General features: G+C 38.9%; 1 protein-coding gene across 4 annotated transcripts in view; it reads right to left on the reverse strand.

The window, feature by feature from the left end:
- ACTN2 (actinin alpha 2) overlaps positions 1-21,886 on the reverse strand; it is an 87,472-nt gene extending 65,586 nt beyond the window's left edge. For 2 of the 4 annotated variants that reach the window (XM_067535997.1, XM_067536001.1), the window contains exon 1: positions 20,898-21,315. In XM_067535997.1, the coding sequence (XP_067392098.1) occupies positions 20,898-21,023 (126 nt within the window). In that variant the 5' untranslated portion in view covers positions 21,024-21,315. Of the gene's footprint in view, positions 1-20,897; positions 21,317-21,825 lie in introns of those variants that run through there. The other 2 variants (XM_067535998.1, XM_067536002.1) reach the window with 2 other exon arrangements.
- Positions 21,887-22,700: the final 814 nt, after the last annotated feature.

The following is a 22,700-nucleotide window of genomic DNA, read 5'->3' on the forward strand; positions in this document are numbered from 1 at the left end:
CATTTCCCACACAGTAGACCATATGTAAGTTCCACTAACATTAATGGGAATTCTACTCAGAACAGCCAGGGGAGACTTTAGCCCTTACAAAGCAGGTGGTCTAATCCTATGTGAGGGTAGGGTTTCCTGGAAAATACGCAACCCCCATCACTGTATGACTACATGTCCATTTCACGGGTCTGATTATTGCCAAAAAAAGCTGAAGATTCTAAAGCATTTAAATATCACTTTAAGAATAACTTTAGGATATCACCATCAAGGCTGGACACTAACAAATGTCAAGAAGATTATCAAGCATTTTATTACAGTTACATTAGTGCTTTCTTTCAGTGGAGTCAACAGAGAAAGGACTGCATTCCCCCGCCTCGCCCCCCCGATAAAAACATGTAAGGCCGAGAAGTTCCAGGGGAAATTGCATGTCAATCACTGCACATACTGTTCCCAACTCATTGTCATCTCTTTGTGGGGGAAGGGTTTTTCAGGGCTATTACAGGACTGGGTGGGTGAGGTTCTGTTGCATGCAGAGTGCAAGAGGTCAGACTAGATGATCATGATGGTCCCTTCTGACCTTAAAGTCTATGAATCTATGAGACTAAAGAAAGGATAAGACTAGCAGTATAAATGTGGATTACAATAGCTCCACCGAGAAATCCAGTAGAGTAGGAGTAGGGTGACCAGATAGCAAGTGTAAAAAAATCAGGATGATGGTAAGGGGTAATAGGCACCTATGTAAGAGAAAGTCCCGAATATCAGGACTGTCCCTATAAAATTGGGACATCTGGTCACTCTAATTAGACGCATCCTGCAAAGAGCCTGCATGATTCCTTCTGAACTCTGGTAGCCACACTGATATTGGCTCCACTCCTAGATCTGCCAACTCTCTCTTCTGATTCAAAGCCAGTTAAAAGCAATAGGTCTTTTCCCATTGACTTCATTTGTATTCTTATCTAAAGCTAAAAATGATCAAGATCCAAGGATTTGGTTCAGGGCCAACTCTATTTTTAATAGCATTCAAGATTGAAAGCTGTCTGGGCAAATAGAATCCTTTACAGTAATGGTATACTCATAAAATTAAAAAAATGAGAAGATTCCAATAGAAATCCTCAATCAAAGAAGGCATGTGTCTCACTCATTAAAAAAGTACAGGATTCATTTTTTATCTTCATAGTGTCATTACAGTCAACTTTGTTATCCCAAACATAAATTTGGCCCATTCAGTTGAAGGAAGTGAAAAAATTAAGGGAACTGTTGTCAAAAATGGGATCTACTTCTAATGTATTTTTATTCTTATTAATTTCCAATGCTTTCTTATGACTGTGCAAATCTGGCAATGCGTGCTGAAGTAAAGTTGTTGTTGGCAATCCCTCGGTGGTTGAGGATGATCTCTTTCATGGATTTTATTTTATATGGGTCCATTGGTGGCTGAAGAGTCCAATCCTTGAGCCACAGACTCATTGACAGACATTGCATGTGGTGTTGGAAGGCAGGATTATGCCACGATTGCTGCATGACAGTTGTCTGCCTTTTCTTTTCTGGCATTTTTATGCTACCAGAGCAAGGCAATTTTCCTCAAAAGTGGTCGTTCCTTCTCCAATAAGTCTTCGCCAGTTATCCCTATCTTTGACTACTGTCTCCCAGTGTGTGATGTCAATGCCACAACGGTTGATGTTTGTCTTAAGGGTGTCTTTAAAGTGCTTCTTTTGGCCTCCCTGTTTCCTTTCTTCTTTGGTGAATTGGGGGTGTAGCAATTGTTTTGGTAGCCATGCATCAGGCATACGCACACAGTGCCCACTCCGTCTCAGCTGGTGCTGGATAATCAGGGCCTCAACACTGAAGATGTTGGCCTCCATGAGGACACTGACGTTAGTGTGGCGATCCTCCCACTTTATGCTGAGGATCTTCCAGAGAAAGTTCTGCTGGCCTTCCAGGTTTTTCAGGTGTTTTCTGTAGGTCACCCAAATCTTGCAGCCATAGAGGAGAGTTGGGATTCCACCACTTTGTAAACTAAAAGTTTAGTGTGTGTCTTGATATCATGGTTGTTGAACACCCGGTGAGACAGTCTGTCAAAGGCAAGGCGGATTCTGTGCTGAATCTCGATGTCTATGTTTGCCTTCTGTGGGAGATGGCTGACAAGGTAGGCAAAATGGTAAAGTTACTAGTAAAGAGAAAGTATGATCATATGGGTAATGTAAACTTACTTGGGATGAGTAAGAAGCTTTACTGGGCAAGTGGTACCAATTTCTGTAGAGACTAAGCTTATATTTGTTTAAAAAAAAAAAAAAAAAAAAAAAAAAAAAAGAGTCAAGCCCTTAAAACTGTGAAGATAACCATCTAAACACAAGGAAGTGTAAACAGGTGCAGTGTTGACTTCCTGAAATTGCAGATAGCTCCATTGCCTCTACTCATAGCTTTGCCCAACTGTAGCATAATTAAACTAAGAAAATTCACATCAGTCTTATTATTTTAAATCAGAACTCTGCAGGATGCAGTGAAACTCTCAAAAAGTAGGTTAGTGTCATGTTGCTGCTGCTGCCTGGGAAAGCTATGAGCACCAGCAGAAGGCGGCACTGGACCTATTTACTTGGTGGAACTAAAAACAAAAACTAAGGCTGGGAAAGAGGTGGATTAGCAGAAACTCCCAGCTTCATCATCATCCATGCAGGTTCTATAGTGGGAGCAGAGAACAAAGAGTGAGAATGCTCCTTTTTCTTTCTAGGTACCAGAGGAGTGGTGGGACAAGAAGGCCTTCAAATTTACCAAACGTGCTAAACAGAGACTACAAAAGATGGAGCCCCTCAACAACATCCAGGGCTAACACTTTAGAGAAATCCAAGCACCCTTCATGCACCAGCTGGTACTGGATCCTGGCTTCTTATTTGGGAGTTGCCCCTGGACAGTTCCCTCTTTCCCATTTTAGTATTATTCCCTGATTTAAGTTAGAAAAGAGAAGTATGATACTGGGGGGAAACTTGGGGGTGGGTGGCGGGGAGAAAAAGAACGTCAAACAAAGAAAATACAGGGAAAAGATGGAACACAACGTAAGGACAGGAAGAAAGAGAGACATAAAAAGACTAGAGAAAGAGAAAAAAAAGTAAACAACTTCAGTGAAAACAACACAGGGAAAGATATACCATAAACTATTATAGGAAAGACATGAAGCAAAAAGGAGACAAACCAGGAAGGGGAAGGATATAAAACAAAAGCAAGAGTCAGAGTAAATTATGTTTAAATTTATGTTTTTAAAATACATTAAATAGATATTTGATTGCCATATTACAATTAAATACCATCCATGAATAATTCTTCCTTTAAATTTAATACAGTAGGATGAACATGGCATGGAGTAGCTATCTTCCACTCTGGCTAGTAGTCATTACATTTTCCTAGGCCTAGGTTATGGCCCTAGAGTAAAAATCATGATATCCAGGTTCTGTTCCTAGTTCTGCCATTAACTTTAGCAAATTACTGAAGGTGGGAATTTCAAAAATCTTCAACAGTGGCCTCACTCTGCTGAGCATTTTTGCAAATTCCTCCGATGACTCCTAGTCCAGGGCCATAACCCATTTGACATTAATGGGAGCAGGGCTAGGTCAACGCTTATTGCTTTCAAAAATACCATTCTTTTTTTTTAATTTTCTGTACCTCAATTTGTCAGCTGTAAAATGGGGATAAAAAAACTTCCCTACTCCCCAGGGGTATTGTGAGGATATAGTCATCTGTTTGTGAGGTGATCAGATACGATGGCAATGAGCACCATAAAAAAGCCTAATAAATAAATAGCAGTGGAGGAGATTAGAAAGTTGACAAAGCTATACATATGTTGCAATAAACATATTCTAAATTGAATCAAATTCAATCCCTGTCACAAACAAATGGAAGACAACTCATAATAATTACAAACATCTTTAAACAGCTGGTCTCCATTATCTAAAGTTAATTTTAAATTTAAAAAATCTAAACCTAGCTGTTCAGCCTAAGCCCATTTACTACTATTATAAGTCTGGCTGCATGCTAGTTATCTTCCCGCTATCCCCTATAAAAATTTCAGTGAATGTTTTTCCTTGTGAAATGTGCCAGAGTGACAGCTCTGGAGACAGATGTCCTCTTTCTATTCACAGCATGGAGAGTGGCTGTGCAAATTGTCCTTAACCCCCCCACCCAGACATGATCTGAAGGGAACATTTCTATGAGTGAAGTAGTGATTTAGCTTTGATGTCCATTACACGTGCGCTGTTTTTATTGATATGACAATAACACCTAAAGGTCCAAAGCAGGGCCCCATTGTGCAAGGCACAGTTCAGAAAGCCCACAACCTAGGATCAATCCTTGACCTCTCCAGTGAGGCTGCCAAAAGTGATGGTTTTTGCAATGTGGCCACCTGTCGCACTAAGAGCGAAACTGAGTGTGCCAGCTCATTTCATACAGGCTACCAAACAATCTTCCAGTGTTAACAACTTTGTTGCTATCCACATGGCCTCTGCATTCAAAACTGTGATGTAAAACTGAAAGGTTCAATCTCCGGTGTCCTGAGATATCCAATCCCCAGTATATAAATTAATCTCCATCTCAAGGTTCTCCTCCACAATGAGTTGGGATATTGAGGTCATTATATTGTGGTCGCTTGGCAGGCTTTTGTTAATATTGAAATAAGGAGTTCAGTTCCTTAACAAGGTCACTACCCTGCTGATGGGTATCAGATTTCAGGGTCTGACAGGTTGGCTTCCTGTTGGAGGAGAAAAATCAGTGATGTGGAGCCTGGGTATTTTCATAGTATAGCTTGTTTATTTATACTATTCACACTTGTCTTTGAACAGAGTTGGTCACAAATGGCACACAGGTAATTCCTGCTTTCAGAAACCTCAGCCCAACACCAATGCCCTGCTTCCAGGAAGCAACTCTGCACAAAGAATTGACTCTAGCTAGACAAGTTAAAGCAGAGAGTAAACTCACTAGCTGTTGGCAACAGCTCCCCCCAAAAGAAAAGACTGCATCACAAAACTTACAACATGGCATCTTTTCAAAGACTGTACACTGCTTGCATGCTAAGAAAATGAACCAGTATGACTTTGTGTAACAGCGTCCTACAGTGACTCCCACCATAATAATATTAAGATTTTAATTTTTTTTTAGTATTGAAGACTATTCTTTTAATCTGTGTTAACTGCTTAGGGTATAAGACTAACAGTATACTGTTTAAATAAATATTATAATCTTTTATGCCAATATAAAGGGTCGACAATACTAACAAATTTCCAGTGTACATTAGCCCCCATATTACTTTATGGATCAGAAAGGAAGGATAATCCAGTGGCTAATGTGCTAACTTGAGACTTGGGAGACCTGGTTTTGAGTCTCTACTTTACCAGACTTCCTTGGGCAAATCCTTTAGCATATATCTTCACAGCAAAGAAAAACCCATTGTTGGCCAGTATCAGCCAACTTGGGCACATGGGACTTGGGCTGCGAAGCTGTTTTATTGCTGTGTAGACTTCTGGGCTCACACTGGAGCCTGGGCTCTGGGAGCGTCCCAGCCTCGCAGAGTCCTAGAGTCCAGGCTCCAGCCCGAACTCGCAAGTCTACACAGCAGTGAGTCTACACAGCCCCGTACACAATAAAGTCTACACAGTCCCACAGCCCAAGTCTCATGGACCAGCCATGGGTTTTTCTTTGCTATGTAGACATACCCTGAGTGTCTGAGTGCCTCAGTTCCCATCCATAGACTACTTCCCTACCTCATAGGACTGCTGTGAGGATAAATATATTAAAGACTGTGAAATCCTCAGAAACCAATGTGATAGGAGCTTCTTAGGTATCTAATATGATTAGACTAGACTAGACAAAGGACTATTTTGTGCCACTCAAAAACGTTGATTCTGTAAAAAATAAAATATTACAAAATGTGAATGAAGCTGGATAATTTATTAAAGTGACAAGTATTCTCATGCTGAAAGTACTATTGAGGGAAAAACAACCCCTTGATAAAAATAACACTTGTGAGGACAGCAGTTCCAGACCTAAAGTAGCTGAATTAGGTTAAAGTTTTGGGCATAGGAGTAGGAAAAAAGGCCTGATGGAACTGAACAATGCACAGGTTTGAATGTTGTGTTTTTGACACTATGTCCTTTGTCCTCTTTTATTGTTAAAAGGTTAATTTTGTATTTCCCTGGGAGCAAAAGTTCATTCACATGTTGATCTCTTCCAGTGGGCCATATTGTTCTAGAATTTAATAATTTAACAATTAAGATATTACAGTGCTTTGTTTTACATATAGTACAATGCCAAATTCTGCCTTTATATGTGGCTGTCATTGAAGTCAATGGAAACCATGCCTGCATCTAGGGACCCAAACCTGAAAGATGCTGTACCCTCAACTCCCAATGATGTAAATAGGATTGATGGTACTCAGCAGTTCTGAGTCAATACTCAGCACCTTGCAGGATCAAGCCCTCGAGGATATAATATGGCATTGGTGCTGCTGAAGAAAACATTTTCTTCTATCAGGGTCATCTAACTTTGTATCAGATATATTTCTGCATGCTCACGGTACTGCTGGCTTTTTGGATCACTGTAGAGCACAGTGACGTCCAGGATGTCTCTATGTCCCCAAGCAGATGTAAGCAGCAGTGGAATAAACAGCAAGATGTGGGGAAGCCTTTGGGGTTCAACTCCTGAAAAACTGGGAAACAGTAAGATACACAAGAACATACTATGTGGTACAGGAGCAAACAAATCCAGTGAGATGTTGAGCTGCTATACAGAGGTATCAAGTCACAAAGGAGGGAAGTAATTGGTCCTCTATACCGTTCAAGTGAGATCATATCTGGAATACTACATTCAGTTCTGGCCACTTCATAACATAAGGATAACAATAATGCAGAGGCTATTCCAAAGAAAGTAACTGAAGTATTAAAGTGGCTAGGGGCAACTAAAGATGTGTAGTTCGGCTTTGTGATAATGAAGGGTGTGAATGTAGTGATCTAACTGAAAGGAGATGTAATTCTGTTTTCTGTGTACTGCACCTTACATGTAGATTCTATTTCAGCTGCATGGCCAGTCTCCTACAGCAAGCCACTTGTAGAAAAGAACAGCATAATCGCCTCTATGTCTGTCTCTAGAATTGAGGAAGTGAGAGTAGTTCTGCAGAGGCACATCTACACTGGTCTTACACAAGAGCACATGCCCACTGCACTGGATGAAGTTCTCCACCAAGTCAGTTAAGCAGAGGGAACCCACATTACCAATGCTCTATCATCCGCACATGCACATTCATATCATTGAATTTTATTCCTGGTTCCATTTTCCAGTCTCAGGTCTCATTCACTGCTCTTCTACCATCAACAGTGCCAGCTGATCCGCAACGCCCTCCTTCCAGCATCCCATCACCTCCTGAACCACCACGGTAGGTGCTGGCTGCCTTTTTTTCCTACAGACATATTTTTAAATGATCGTTGGCTATTTAAGGTAATGTGAAGGCAACAATTACATCCAAATTATACAATGTAGATGAAACAGAGGGTATGCCCTATAGATAGAAGAATTAATTGAAGCAGGCTGATCCAGGATTTAGTAGACTGGATTTTCAACTATCTTCTCTGTGGCTTTTCTTCAAGGTGTTATTTTTACCTGTTAATTATATACTACATTGCCACTCCCCTCTCTCCCCCTCAAAAATACCACATTATACAGTATATGATACAGCTAGTTATAGGGAAGATAGAAAAGTTTTCATAATTCAGTTTGTCAATATGCTTTAAAAATGTTCACAAGTGTAAGATCATGTCTTCCACACTGATAAAGTGAGAAGAGATTCAGAGAATTGTCAATAGCACACAATTCAGCCTGAAGATCTTTTGATGTTTTAATATCGTATTAACTGCAAAGTGATCATAATAAGATATATTTATAGTCAGACACCAGAGTATTTTTGAACAGTAATTTAATGCATATGATTTGAAGCGCATCAAATTCAGTTTCGCTAAACCGAGATTTCTACTAAGGTCCCTTTCCCAGAAGTGAAAGCCTTGTGCATTAGGTCACTATGTAACCTAGCCCTCTTACTGCATTTAATACACTCATTTCTCAGTACATAAAGCATAGAATTAATCTACTGAAAGTTCATTTCTCTGCTGAGTCACAGCTGCTGACTGAGAAATAAAAAAGTATTCATTTTAGATTTAATACTTTAAAGGTTTTATCTTTTTAAATATTATTAGATCACAATTACATAAATACTGGAGGTGCTTTTAAAATGTATTGTGCTAGACTTTTTTTAACGTCAGTAACTCGATTGCTCTATGATAAATTAGAGCAGAACATTTTCAAAAGCACCTAAGTACTTAGCAGACTAAGTTCTATTGACTTTCAATAGCACTAAAATGCTAAGTCTTTTTTGAAAATGCGATTTACGTGCCAAAGTCACTAAGGTGCTTTTGAATATCTTACCTAGAGACTATAAATAGATAGTGTCATTATATATGCACACAAAATGGTGTTCAATAACTTGTTTTGCTTAAGAAACTAACCAGAATAAATGGGGGGAAACAGTGACAGCTCAAATGCAGAGAGTTGGAACATCTGTTTTTAGAGTGAGTACTGAATTTGTAATGAGAAAATGCTTTGTCAATTAAACATAACAGTTCTTTGTTAAATTGCATGTTTTCTTATCATAAAATATATTTGTCTATGGGGCCTGCTTTGGGTCATGGAAACACAGGCCACAAGGCAAAGACAGAAAGTACAATCTATGGACTATTTGTATAGTGTTTTGTTTATTTGTGTTTAATAATTCTAGTAGCTCTCAGAAACCCTGGTGACAGATGCATAATATGGTATATATGTAGATAAAGACATTAAACAGAATAGAGTAGATAGATAGGGCCAAAGTGATCCCTGATATAACTCCACTGAACTTAAAGTAGCTACAGCTGGGACATGTTTTCCACAGCCTGAAGAAAGACCCATAGTTTAAACAATCCATCAAAGCTACAACACCATTTGTTTTCTCTTTGCTAATAAGCCATGCAGGTTGTTATTGGTTTTATACAAATAGTAAGTTCCTTGTAATCTCACATACAAATGTGCAAGTGACTAGCCCTTTCAGCACCAGAAAGCTAATTGGGACCAAGTATTTCAAAATAAGTTTGTCCAGAGATAGGCTCCTAAATTTTCAGTATAGGGTGGTATTAATGTGACCATCCTTTATTTGTATTGTAGTGTCCAGGAAGTGGATTTCTTGTGTGGACTGGTCCAGGCTGAGGTTGATGGTGGGGTGGAAATTAATGAAATCCCAGTGGAATTCTTTGAGGGACTCTTTCCCATGGGTCCAGATGATGAAAATGTCATCAATGTAGCGTAGGTAAAGGGGAGGTGCTTGGGGACGAGTTTTGAGGAAACGCTGTTCTAGGTCAGCCATAAAAATGTTGGCATGCTTGGGGCCATGCGGGTGTACATAGCTGTGCCACTGACTTGAAGGTATAGATTGCCTCCAAATCTGAAGTAGTCGTGGGTCAGGACAAAGTCACAAAGTTCAGCTACCAGGTGTAACATATCATCAAGGAAAATGTTCCTGATGGCTTGTCGTCCATCTTTGTGTGGAATGGTGGTGTAGAGAGCTTCCACATCCATAGTGGCTAGGATGTTTTCTGGGAGATCACCGATGGGATTGTAGTTTTCTCAGGAAGTCAGTGGTATCATAAAGATAGCTAGGAGTGCTGGTGGCATAGGGCCTAAGGAGAGAGTCCACACAACCTGACAGTCCTGCTGTGAGAATACCAATGCCTGAGATGATGGGGCATCCAGGATTCCCAGGTTTGTGGATCTTGAGTAGCAGATAGAATAACCCTGGTCAGGGCTCAGAGGGTGTGTGTGTGTAGATTTGTTCCTGTGTTTCTTTAGCGAGTTTCTTAAGTAGATGTCATAGTTTCTTTTGGTATTCCTCTTCGACTCTAGTGACACCATCATAGGTCTAACCACATGAGCCACACCATAAGGAGCTCATTCACCTGCACATCTACTAATGTAATATATGTCATCATGTGCCAGCAATGCCCCTCTGCCATGTACATTGGCCAAACCGGACTGTCATTACGCAAAAGAATAAATGGACACAAATCAGACATAAAAAATGGTAACATCCATAAACCAGTCGGAGAACACTTCAATTTCCTGGGACACTTTGTAGCTGACTTGAAAGTTGCCATACTTATACAAAAAAAAAACTTCAAAAACAGACTTCAGCGAGAAACTGCAGAGCTGGAACTCATATGCAAACTTGATACAGTCAAACTGGGTCTGAATAGGGACATGGAATGGTTAGCTCATTACAAGAAGTAATTGTCACTGTTCACACATTCTCACCTTCTAATCAATGGATGTGAATAGGCCTCATTTACTCTAACTGAATGGACTTTGCTAACACCTACCCTCCCCATTGTTGTTCCTTACCCTTGGATGTATATATATATACCCCCATCTGACTAAGTGGGTTGCAGCCCACGAAAGCTTATGCCTGCAGAAATTAATTTTGTTAGTCTTTAAAGTGCTACAGGACTCTTGTTGTTTTTGCTGTATACAGACTAACACGGCTACCCCTCTGTGACTTAAGTATACTACTTTAAATTAAAAAAAAAATACATCACTGATGGGACATTTAGTGTGTCAGGGATCATATTTTAACACAGTTGTCATCTAATCATGTCAGAGTAATAGATTTAAAAGTTCAGGATACACTCCTTAACACACGCAATGCCACCTTCACCAAATAAGGCCACTCCACCTGAGAAGCAGATCGCAACATAGAATGGGCCACCCAAATACCCTGACAGAACCTGCTTCAATACAGAAAAAACCTCTCTGACTGCATACCCCTAGCTGTCACCTACCCCACCACACTGGAATCCATATGGGTATCATTGAACAATTACAACCATACTCAATAGAGACCACATCCTGAAAGAAATCTCTCCAGAATCCTCTCTTCTGGCCTTCAAACAAATCCCAACCTCTCTAAGCTCATTGTCAGAAGCAAGCTCCCCACAGACCAGGACCTACCAACCCAAAGTGGCACCAGACGTTGCCAGAACAACAGATGCAAAACCTGCAGACATATCTCCACTGCTACAATGATCAATATCCCCCACAACAGAGCTTTTGAGATCCACGGATCCTACACATGCCTTTTCACAACCCCATCCAGTGCACTAAATGCACCAACTATGAGTGAAACAAGACAATCAATATGCTCTGGAATGAATTCACACAGAAAAAGGATAAAAGACAAAAACACATATCACCTGTGGATGAACACTTCACAAAATGATCACTCTGTATCTGACACCTCAGTCGTCATCCTCAAAAGGAAACCTGCACAACACCTTCAAAAGACAAGCATGGGAGCTTAAATTCATAACTTTGTTAGACACTAAAAATCATGGTCTTAATAAAGACACTGGATTTATGACTTATTATAGCAAGCTGTAACACACTAAGCCCTCTTTTTTGTCTTATGACTGCAGAGGTGTTAATGGGCCACTTTACCTTGAATGGTCTCTTACAATATGCGTTAACTACTTATGATAAACAATCTGTTCTACCTTGTATTTAGCTGTGACACTCTGAGTACCTTTCCTTGACTTGAAGAAGAGCTCTGTGTAGCTTGAAAGCTTATCTCTTTCACCAACAGAGAAGTTGGTCCAATAAAAGATATTACCTCACCCACCTTGTCTCTCATTCTCTCTCTACATTTCTCTCTTAGGCCATGTCTACATGTACAATCCTGTAGCGGCACAGTTGTGCCGCTGCAGCCCATCTGGTGAAGACGCTCTATGCCAACAGGAGAGAGCTCTCCCATTATCATAAAATGGCAGAAGCTATGTCAGCTGGAGAAGCTGATACAGGCAGTAGTGTAGACATAGCCTTACACTCCTCAGGTTTTGTATGTTTCTAGTCTACCTTCAAGCTGTTTAAGGCTTGATCCTTAGTCACCCCATCCTTTGGTTCAGCTTCAGTCTCTCCTTTCATTTCATTTTCCTTCCGTCTCCTCCACCTGATTAATTCAGTCTCTCTCTCCTGTTCCAACATGGCCAGCAACAGAGAAAATCACCACTGACAGCAACTGAACCTCTGATCCTGCACAGTAATTCTTTAAGACTCATGCCACCATAATTAGTGTCAGAACGAGTTGCTTCCAGTATCACTGGGGAAAGTTACTGGATAGGAACAGAAGCACAGTCACACTGAGTGATCATTCTGTTGTATTTTCCAGTTAAATAATGTGGAATAGGGTAACATTCTTAAATTCATTCCTCATTTTACAAGCTGAAAAGGGACCACTGCACAGTGCCTGATGAGATCGTGGACGGCTCTACCCAATGGCTTCAGTTTGATATACACCAAAATCCATCCATGCTTTTTCTTTTGAAGAGCTCCAATGCAATTAATAACCACCTTGGTTGGCCCAAGGTAACATAGGTGCAAATGTGTTTGCAAATGCAAATATTTTCACTGCCTTAATACAACAGCCTGAAGTGCATATATTTCCTAGAAACCAGACCAAAATGAAAAAGGTATGCCTGATCATTCCATATTTTTCCAATGTATTTCAATTAAGTTAAAAACCATAAAATTAATTTTTAACAATATTAACTTGATTGAGATGTTTACATAAAGTTATGTTCCTTATCAGGAACCATTTTTAGGCAATCCTACTTCATTTAAATTCTTCTTTCTGTAGTGTATCACATATACATTCCTGAGAAATTAATAATCTAACACATTCATCTGTTACCAAGTTCAGCTCTAGAATGCTTAAATGTTGCCAGATATGTTATAATGAGCATCCCAAATTTTTTAAATCCTGTCATTCAGTCCCATTGAAATGAATTCAGTGGAATTGAATAGTGTAATACAGAATTTGGCCACTAGAAAGCAAAAGTTCAACATTTAGATTAGAGAATGACTATAAATTGAAAGAAATACAATAAATATTGGTACTGCACCAATGCACTCGTTTCTTAAAATAAAATGCTGTTTTGTTTGGGTTTTTTAAAAAGAGATATTTCCCAATATAACTATAGAATTCTGCCACCATGAAATATTTCTGGTTGAGATAGTTTCATAAAAGCGCTTTTTAATTTTCTTTTATATTCTGTATACATATGGCCACAATTTTCATTTATTTCCCCCTCGGTGCAGAGCTCATTGATAATTTTTAGATAAAATATGAAACATGCTGACAAAATAGTCATTCTGCCATCACTTCAGTGTCCTCCTCTCAGACACCATTCCATACAAGTAACCTCAGCAAAAGGAATTCAGCATGTTACTATTTTAACATAAAACCAATCTCTAAGGCCCCAATCCAGGAAAACAATCCACATCCACAGCCTTTACTCCTACATGGAGCCCTACTACTTTCAGCAGGATGCTACACAAGAGTAGGGCTCTCTGTTTGTGGGTCCCTTTGAAGGATCAGAGTCTACAATTTAAGGCCTAATACTAGGAAATAGTTATTATACATTAACTTTTCGACAACCAACATGCATCGGTGCTGGAACTAAGGGTGCCAGGGGATGCTGCTGCACCACCTGGCTTGAAGCAGTTTCTATTATACAGAGGGTTTACAGTTTGGTTCAATGGCTCTCAGCTCCCTCACTATAAAAACTCTTCAAGCACCACTGCCAACATTCTTATATGGTAGCAAAGAAAAGACTCTACAGGGGCATGATCCAAACACAGCTGAAGTTAACTGGAGTCTTTCTATTTACTTCAGTAGGCTTTGAATCAGACCGTATATGAAGCCACCTGCCATTCAGAGTGTGGCTTTCATAGGAAACAGTATTTTAAATGGAGAGGCAGAACTTTTGTTATCTTCTGTTTAATATTAAAACTTTTAATGTGTTCACTGTCTGTTTAAAAAGGAAAACCCTGACCGACTTGGGAAAAACAATGCTGAGATTCAGATTGGATGCTTGCCCGGAGCCCAGCAGCGGCATCGGATGTTCATATTATAGGCACATCATTCTTTTTTAAATGCACACAACCATATCCACTTGAACTTATAGATAAATAAACCTGATAAACATACATTGTTTGCTGCTTTAATTAACCAGCAATGAAATCCCTGCGTTTATCAACTGTGTCCTCATTAAGCAGATATAGGCAGAGGACGGCTGGGAGTAGCATTTTAGGACTCAGCAGTTCATATGAGACACAATCTCCCACAACTGTCTTTGTACTTTCCTCCATGGCACTCCTTACAAATGGAAACCCTTCCCTGAGTTAGTCTGCAAAACCACTAACCTGAAGACCCACATCTACTGCGGTGCCAACAAGAAATTGCCAATTAATATCAGATATTATATTCCAATTAACAACAGTGGTGTCCTTGCACACCCTTATGTATAATGCAAATCTCCTTTTGATTTAACTGGAAGGTATGCATGTGTGAGGACTGCCTGAATAGAACAGGCTTGTGAGGAAAAAATTATTGTTTTGTATCCTACTAAATATACAGTCTTTGTGCAGCCTCAGTAGAAATACCCTTCCTTCTTGGGAAGTCTGATGGGCTGAGGGGAAGGTTAAAGTGATGGAAGGCAGTAGCCTCATTCCTCATCTCCAGGATAAGAGAGAGGTGACCAAGCCCGTTTTGCATGCTTTGTGGATAAAACAGGAAAAAAGTTAAATGGGTGCCAGAAGTGGTTGGAGATCACTAGGAAAATTCAGCACTGTAGAAATATTACCATTATCCCAAAGGCTTAAGATTTCCTTTAATGACAAACAAGAATGTTTTATTTCAAGGTTTAAAAAAAACCCATAGCAATAAATCATTTTATTACAAAAGCCATCTACAAAGAAAAGTTTTGTATCAGACAAATCTTACTGTGCTTTACTTAGGAGGTGGCAATGTTTCCACTCAAATGAATCATGAACTTCCATGCATCTATCTGCCTAGACAGCCACTAGATCAAGAGCACAAAGATTTCTAGATGGGCCCCCAGCACACAATTTCTCCTTATTCCCTATATTTCATGATGTCTTTTTTTATCGGTCACTGCCAAAATAGCCACCCAGTCTCAGTCCTGCACTCCCAGTAGGAGGCATTGATGTAGAGGTGGCTCTGCACACCAGCCCCCGGAGTCACACACTTAGCACCCACTTCTGAGACAATCTTTCTAATGCAGTGTTCTGTTGTCTCTGCTACAGAAAACACAGTTAGAATAGGCTTGGGACTATACCTCATTGCTTTTTATATGACATAGAGCAGGTTAATATAACAAAAATTCCAATAAATAAAGTATCCATAATGGCTTATTACCCCATGACCTCTTATAATTCTGTAAAAACAGGATTAGACTATTCAACAAAACAGTTTGTTTTCTTACTTAAACGTATCTGAAGTCAATATGTACTTTCTGCCAGGCTTGGAGTTTTAACCAAATACATCTTTATATTTGGTTAATAAATGCAGAAAAGACCAGTATTTCTCCTATTTATATACAATATGAAAGATCATCAGTGTGACCAAAACAGTGTCCATTACGATCATTCCATTTTTGTACTCTTATAACTTTTCTAATACATTCATCCTTTGAATGAAGTTCTCTACTCTTGGTCTCTGGTCAAAGATAATTTCTTTTTAAATTTGAGCAAAATCCCTTCTGACATATTGTACTTATAGTGAGAATGAGGGGAAGAAACAGAAACTTTTCCAAATGTAAAACAATTCCAACCACATTTTTAAAAGCAGGGTTACAGCAAGTGGGGCTGTAGGATTACCTTTTGGATATTCTGACTTGCTAATGTTGAATAGCTTAACTCATGTATTTAATACATATCAATATATTCCCTTGAATAAACTATTTCTCTGTGGTCAGAAAGCAATTGTAATAAAAGCAGTGTTAAACTAAATGGAATTAAGTAGTTAAATCCCATAGATGTTATAGGCTAAATAATATGGATAAACCCCATTATTCAACAGAGGTTTGCATACTTGGAGTTGTAGTCTCCTCTCAATTCACATGTATAACTCCCAATAATATGAAATAGGAGTTACAGGGGCATCTCAGGACAAAAGAGTATGCCCTCAACATTTTTAAAAAGGCAGCTTAATATACCTCCTGAGTGGCAACCCACCCTAATTTAGAATTTCAAATACTATTCTCAACAGCATGCTCTTGCTTTGTTAAAATAAAAAATAAGCATTGCATTTTCCATAATATTTGAAGGTGTTATTCATAAGAGCACCAATCTTTCAATCTGATTTGTGTGGGCAAACTGCTGTGTCCATGCAGAAATGCATTGACTTGCGTGGGACGCTGCACAGATGGTAGGGTCTGCCCAAATGGATTACACTGCACAGCTGGGACAATGACAGCCACTCATCCACTTTTACCATTGATTTCAAGAGAAGTAAAGTTCAGTCAAAAATGAGTGCTTCTGAAAATCCCACTTTATGTGAAATATTTTAACTGGGATTAAACAAACAAAAAATAGACAGCTGCAAGAACAGTGTTAAGTAGTTGCCATTAGAAAGAGCTAGTAGGAAACAAAAAAGCAAATTAGCTAAAAAAAGGAATAAATGAAGAAATAGTGATATAGGTTGTGCAAATGAAAACAAATTTACTAGAGTAACAAAATATTGCCCCCCTGTAAATTACTGCCCGTGGGAATCCCCAGCACCAAGACACAGTGTTAAGACTGTAGGTTTCTTGAGGCAGGGACCTTATTCATAATTATTATTTACACTGTAGTCCCTCTGAGTCCTAGTCAAGGACTAGAACCTCACTGCCCTAGGCACTGTACAAACACAGAACTGAAAAATTGACCTTTGTCTTCCTATCGGTGTCTAGAAATTCTACCACACTTGTTGCCATATATGAAATAAAAGGCAATTAAAATTATTTTTAAAAAGCCACCTATAATTTTAATCCAATTAATGAATATGAACTATCAACATAATGGCCTTCGCGGCTCAGGGGATGTAATGCCTTTCACCTCGATGCCTTCAGCATACATGCTGATGCTCAGGCTTTTCATACTGAGTCTCAGCCTGAAAATTCTCCAAAAGCCTTTGAGACTGAGTGACATTTGGTGATGCCACAGCCATGGCATCAGGATCAGGATGCCACAGTGGTAAAAATTACATTCATTAAAACCAAAGGGGAATTTAGACAGTTCAGGCAGGCTGCAAAGAAATAAGGACTTCATACAGGACTTCAGTTCTTGAGTTATACCATTGTTCCAATTTTCCTAAAGCAGTGGATATAATCTTTTCCAAACTGAATTTTTACTGAAATGGTTTATTGGAATTTATGATGTCAGGTTTTTGTTTTGAAACAGAAATCAAAAGGAAAATCTCTTTAAATTTTCCATTGTCAGTGAATATGGCCTTCAGTTCATAACCAGCCAGCTTGGCTGTGACTGAAAAGTATTATCCTCCCTTGCCTAGTCAGTGGCCATAAACTATGCTTGATAGTTTCCTTTTAGGTATCTACATCCACATCACTTGCAGAATATTGTTTAAGTAAGCAAGCAAGCAAAGTGCATACTGACAATGACGATGCACTGTGTTTTATTAAGCAGTAAACGTCCAAAATACTAATTGACTTTGTTCATTTTCAATGAACACGAGACACAAAAACTGAACTTTTCTCATCAATCTGTATTGGAAACATCTCCACACAGGACATAATGAAGACATAATAATAATCTCCTCATTTAATTCTTCTTTCAAACCTCTGGAATTCAAAACCTACAATCCCTAATTATTTTTTGCACCATTAGTGTGTAATATTGTGTTCTGCCAAACTGCTGCATTTTATTGGTGTCCTTTTACACAGGTTGAACTTTACCCCAACTGAAACTTTCAATTTGCAGTTCACAGCAGATACAGCAACGCTACTACCCAGCTTCCTTTTGTACAATGTACATCATATTTATTGAGACTTCTACAACAAAAAATTCCACACCAAGAGCCTGGATTACTGCAGATCATAATACCCTATGAGCTGTGGTTATAATTAGGCGCCATATCCATTGTAATCCTATGGACGTCATCGTGTGTTACCAGCATCTGTTGACAGATCTCATACCATGCATATCAGTGAAATGGCAAGTCTAGAGTGGGCAGCCCACAATAGAAACAATGGCATTTATTTTTGTCCTCTTCCAAGATTGTCTCATAGAACATATATGCTGCCAACTACCAAGGCTACTCTGAGATCACTATTCAATATTATATTTGAACAAAGCTCCATACCTATGCATCTACAACTTCTCCTGGTAAATATGGCAATGGGGAACGTACTTTCTGTAACTTATTTTAGCACTGTAAAAAAAATTTTTGATACACTTATATTATTTCAGATCTGTTAGGCCATCTATTGAGATATTTTTAATCAAGGGGAAAATATACTATCAGACTCATTTCCAAACCAAGGAATAAGAACGCCCTCTCTTAGTTATTTTTAAATGAATGTATCACTTTGGTGTTTGTTTTAAATACACATGGCAGACAAAGTAACAAAGCCACAATATATCTAATCTATTGATGTACTCTGAACTGCTAACTTTCCACTGAAGCATTGTCTAACTGGAGTGAAAAATCACTCTGGTATAAAACAAGGAATAGAAATATAGAGTTCACTGTTGGTGACTCACATGAGCTTTTCCCTGTCCTACTCCCCGCCACCCCACTAAAATGTTAAAAATATGCAATGGAACAGATTAAGTGCTAACAAAAATAAACCTTACAGAATCCAAATTCTCTGAATATCTGGTTTTCACTCTAGGAAAACTCTTCTGGAGTGTCCAAGAGTTACTCACCTGCCACACTCTTTAAAAACCCTCAGTACTTTGTCTTCCTACCACAGCATTCGGTGTATCAGCCACTCTGCCAAAAACAGACTCAAATAGGGCATGGGATCGGTTTTATCCTGGATACTGCAATCTTATGAATTCAATATTTTCAAGGAAAGTAAATCTAGCTGATGCTACTTGGAAATACAAAACACTGTGGTGCAAAACTGCAGTTGTTAGGCAATGTGTTTTTTTGCTGCATAAGAAATTTGATTAGACCCTTAGAGGAACTATAAGCACCATACTTTACAAAATGAACAACCTCAATTTTCTAATATTGAAAAGCCTTCTGTGCTTTAATTGGCACATAGGTTACAGCACATCAAAATCACTTGTTCACCGGGTAAAAAGATGTCCAACTAAAATAAATCTGAATGATGACTAGTCTAGTTTTATGACTGGTTCTTAGGATACAATTGAAATAACAGGTATAAAGACCAGAATTCAAGATATCCCCAGAAAGCGCATGTTACCCACGTACACAGTGTCTGAACAGATGCTACCATGCCAGATCCTGAAAACTAAACAAACGAAAACCAAAAATAAAGGGAGGAGGGCTTGCAATTATGCTAGAGGTAGAAATGTGGGGTGAAATCCTTGCTCTATTGAATTTAATGGGAGGGAGAAGGGGAGAGAGCAATTTACCTATGGTCAGGATTTCACCCTTACTTAATTGTATATCTGCTAAAAGCAACTAATGGCTCTTATGTTGAGAGGGAGGTTATATACAGAGGGTGGTGTTCATTGGGCTAAATTCTGCCTTCAGATACACATATACAACTTCCACTGCAATTTTCAATGGGAGCTCTTCAAACATAGCAAAGGGCAGAATTGGGCCCAAATTTCCTAATGGATACCACGTATTTTACTTCTGCAACTGGCTGGTGACCTTGTAACTCCAGATCTTACAGCTGTGAATTGCAACATTATCTATCACTTTAGGAAATAACAGAAATATTTCAAGTGATCATCCTTTTCCTATGTGCTGCTTATGCAACAGTTTAGGTGATATCTACTTTTTCATGTTTTAACAAAGCCATATTAGTAATTATCTATTGAAGTATCAAAATTGCTAACCAAATTGCTGATAGCATTATAAATGCCATCTGTATTCAGCAACAGGGTGTCAGTAGCCTCTATGCTGGTACAACTGTTTTTCAAAATCCAGAAGGTAGAAGCATTTCCTCCATAGTGAAATGCTCCAGAGAGTTTACAGAGTTGACAACTGGATACCTTTCAGTCCCTAACTCAGTAAATAAAGAAATCTTTAAAATCTCAGTCTGAACATTTCCCAAGATCATATTTTCTCAACCAGATTGTTCCACTGGATTTGACAGTAAGTTCCAATATGAGTTGACTCAGATGACCACAATTTCAAAAGTGATCTCAGTTTGTTCCTGGAAATACTTGGCTGCACATGCATTTTGGGTAATTGCATGCATAGCTTCTCATTTACACTTTCAATTACAAAACAGCAAGACTTCTGTGGCACCTTCAAGTTCTGTGGCACAAATTTATTTGGGCAGACCCACGAAAACTTATGCCCAAATAAATTTGTTAGTCTTTAAAGTGCCACATAACTCTCACTATTTTGCTAAAACAGACTAACATGGCTACCCCTCTGGAACTTATTGTTACAGGCAATCAAGTGTACATGCAAATTCAGAGACCACTTTTTGAAAATATGGCCCAGAAAGTGCTTTTAGAAATGGCTAAAATCTCTGCCAACAGCCAATGTGAGCATGAAAAATACTGAACCAATATTTTGTCAGCAAAGTGTATCAAACTTTCATGATGTTCATATAATTACATATACAGCCTACATTTATATATAAGGATGCTAAAAGTGAAAGTGAAGTATATATAATAGTATAGCTAAAAATGTCATATACAGAGTACAACTGATAATAGATTCCTTTGCAAAAATTATAGTGGTTCAATTCACATGCATTTACAACGGCATGATAAAGTGTTATAATAAAGGTGGTGATTATTATTTCACACAGACGCACATCCACAGACAGTTTATTTTCTTTCCTGACCTTCCTTTGCTGTTTCTCCCATGCTGGGTCCAGAAGCAGGTCCCTATCCCATTCGTCCTCTTGGATCATATACTCGTCTTCTTCATAGACGTAGCTGTACTGCATGTTTGTTTCTATTTGGTTCATATTGCTTAAGGACCAGATTCAACTTTACACTTGCTGTGGCTTTTATTACTTGATTTTTTTTTTATTTTACTTTTTTCTTTGATTTCACGCAGTGATGTTTTTTCCCTGCCTCCTCCTTTCTTTTTTTCTTTTTTCAAGATGATAGGGTGTTAATATTGATGAGTCTTGCTGGCAGGACAGGTTGAAGCTGTCAGGGTACAGGTCTGAGCTGAACTGTGATGACCTTCACTCCCCTCCCTCCCTCTCTGCTGCTGCTGCAGGTACCTGTGGCTGAGTCTCCAGAGAAGCCAGAGCCCCAGCTCGCTGCTGCTGCTTATTATCCTCATTGTGTCACATGGCTCAGCAGCTTGGAACATCCCCTCCTCCCCCGCTTCTCAGTCTCTGGTTTGCACTGCAAGTTGTCTTGCAAGGCAGACCTTCTGCCTGATCTGCTGGTATATAGAAGACTATGCAATTTTGCATTTGCTATTAAGTGCTATTAAACCGTTACAAAATTACATGTAGGTATTTACTGTGCAGAGAAGAAGAGCAGGAGGGAAGTCTAATCAAGGAAATTAACTTCTGTATACATTTTCTGTTCCCCACTCTGAACATTTTCTGTAGTTTGCATTATTTCCCCCCCCCTTTTTTTTTTTAATAGCACTCAAATTGTTGACGCTTCATCTTTTTATATTCAGTGAATGCATCTCTAGTTTGGAGAGTTGATGACAATTTATAAATTAAAAACAGAATCAAGATCACTATCAATCTATCCCTCTATCTATATTAAAAAAAACCAAAAACCCACCAACACATGACTTACCTTTGGTCCAAAGTTCAAGGCCTTTGATTCACTTCTCACTTCACCACCTCTTTCTTTTTGAAAAGGATCTCATGAGTCGCTACAGAAAAGCATTTAGCAAGAGAAAACAAATTACTAAATAGATCAGGATTGGAATATAAAGCAGAGACAATAAAAGCCAGATCTAGCAAAGTGCTTAGCACCCTCTACTCCCACTGAAACCCATGGGAGGCAGAGAATGTACAGCACTTTGCAGGATTGGGCCCCCGCAGTGAGACTGAGGTAATTATAAATTAAAGTGACCGTTAAGGCAATAACTTAGAAAAAGTCTGTTGGAAAATTCAGTGGGAAAACTTTTTGTTCTCTGTATGGCACATTGTGAGCAATGAAAATGCAGGACTGTGGTCAAGATGCAGACAGGTACATCCCATGCTTACTATGTCATACCATTTCAATTTTCCTGGGGGGATCTGGCAGACAGATTTACTTTGTTCTTCATCTAGTCTATTATTAACATTCACTTAGATATCACCAACTACGTTCATCCCTATGCTAGTGCTTGTATTGGACACAAACCTGTCCTCATTTATAAAGAAACAATGCTCACCAAAGTTGACCCCACATAAACGAGATCAGATTTGGGTCCACTATATAAAGGGGGTAGGTGATCTTTGAGATACTATGAGTGAATTGCAAGGATGAATGTAACATTAGGAAGTCCACAGACTATAGTTAGTTATTCCAAAGGAACACAGTTTAGAAATATTCACGTTATTACTATGCTGACATTTTGTGATCACACACACACACACCGCTTGTATAGTCATCTGGATTTTGGTATTTACATGATAACGTTAAATATTTCAAAACCCAATGAATATCACTTTTCTAGTCTT

Source organism: Emydura macquarii, unplaced genomic scaffold (genome assembly GCF_026122565.2).
Source record: "Emydura macquarii macquarii isolate MOO-44397 ecotype Brisbane River unplaced genomic scaffold, CSIRO-AGI_Emac_v2 contig_3517, whole genome shotgun sequence".
Taxonomy (NCBI): Eukaryota; Metazoa; Chordata; order Testudines; family Chelidae; genus Emydura; species Emydura macquarii.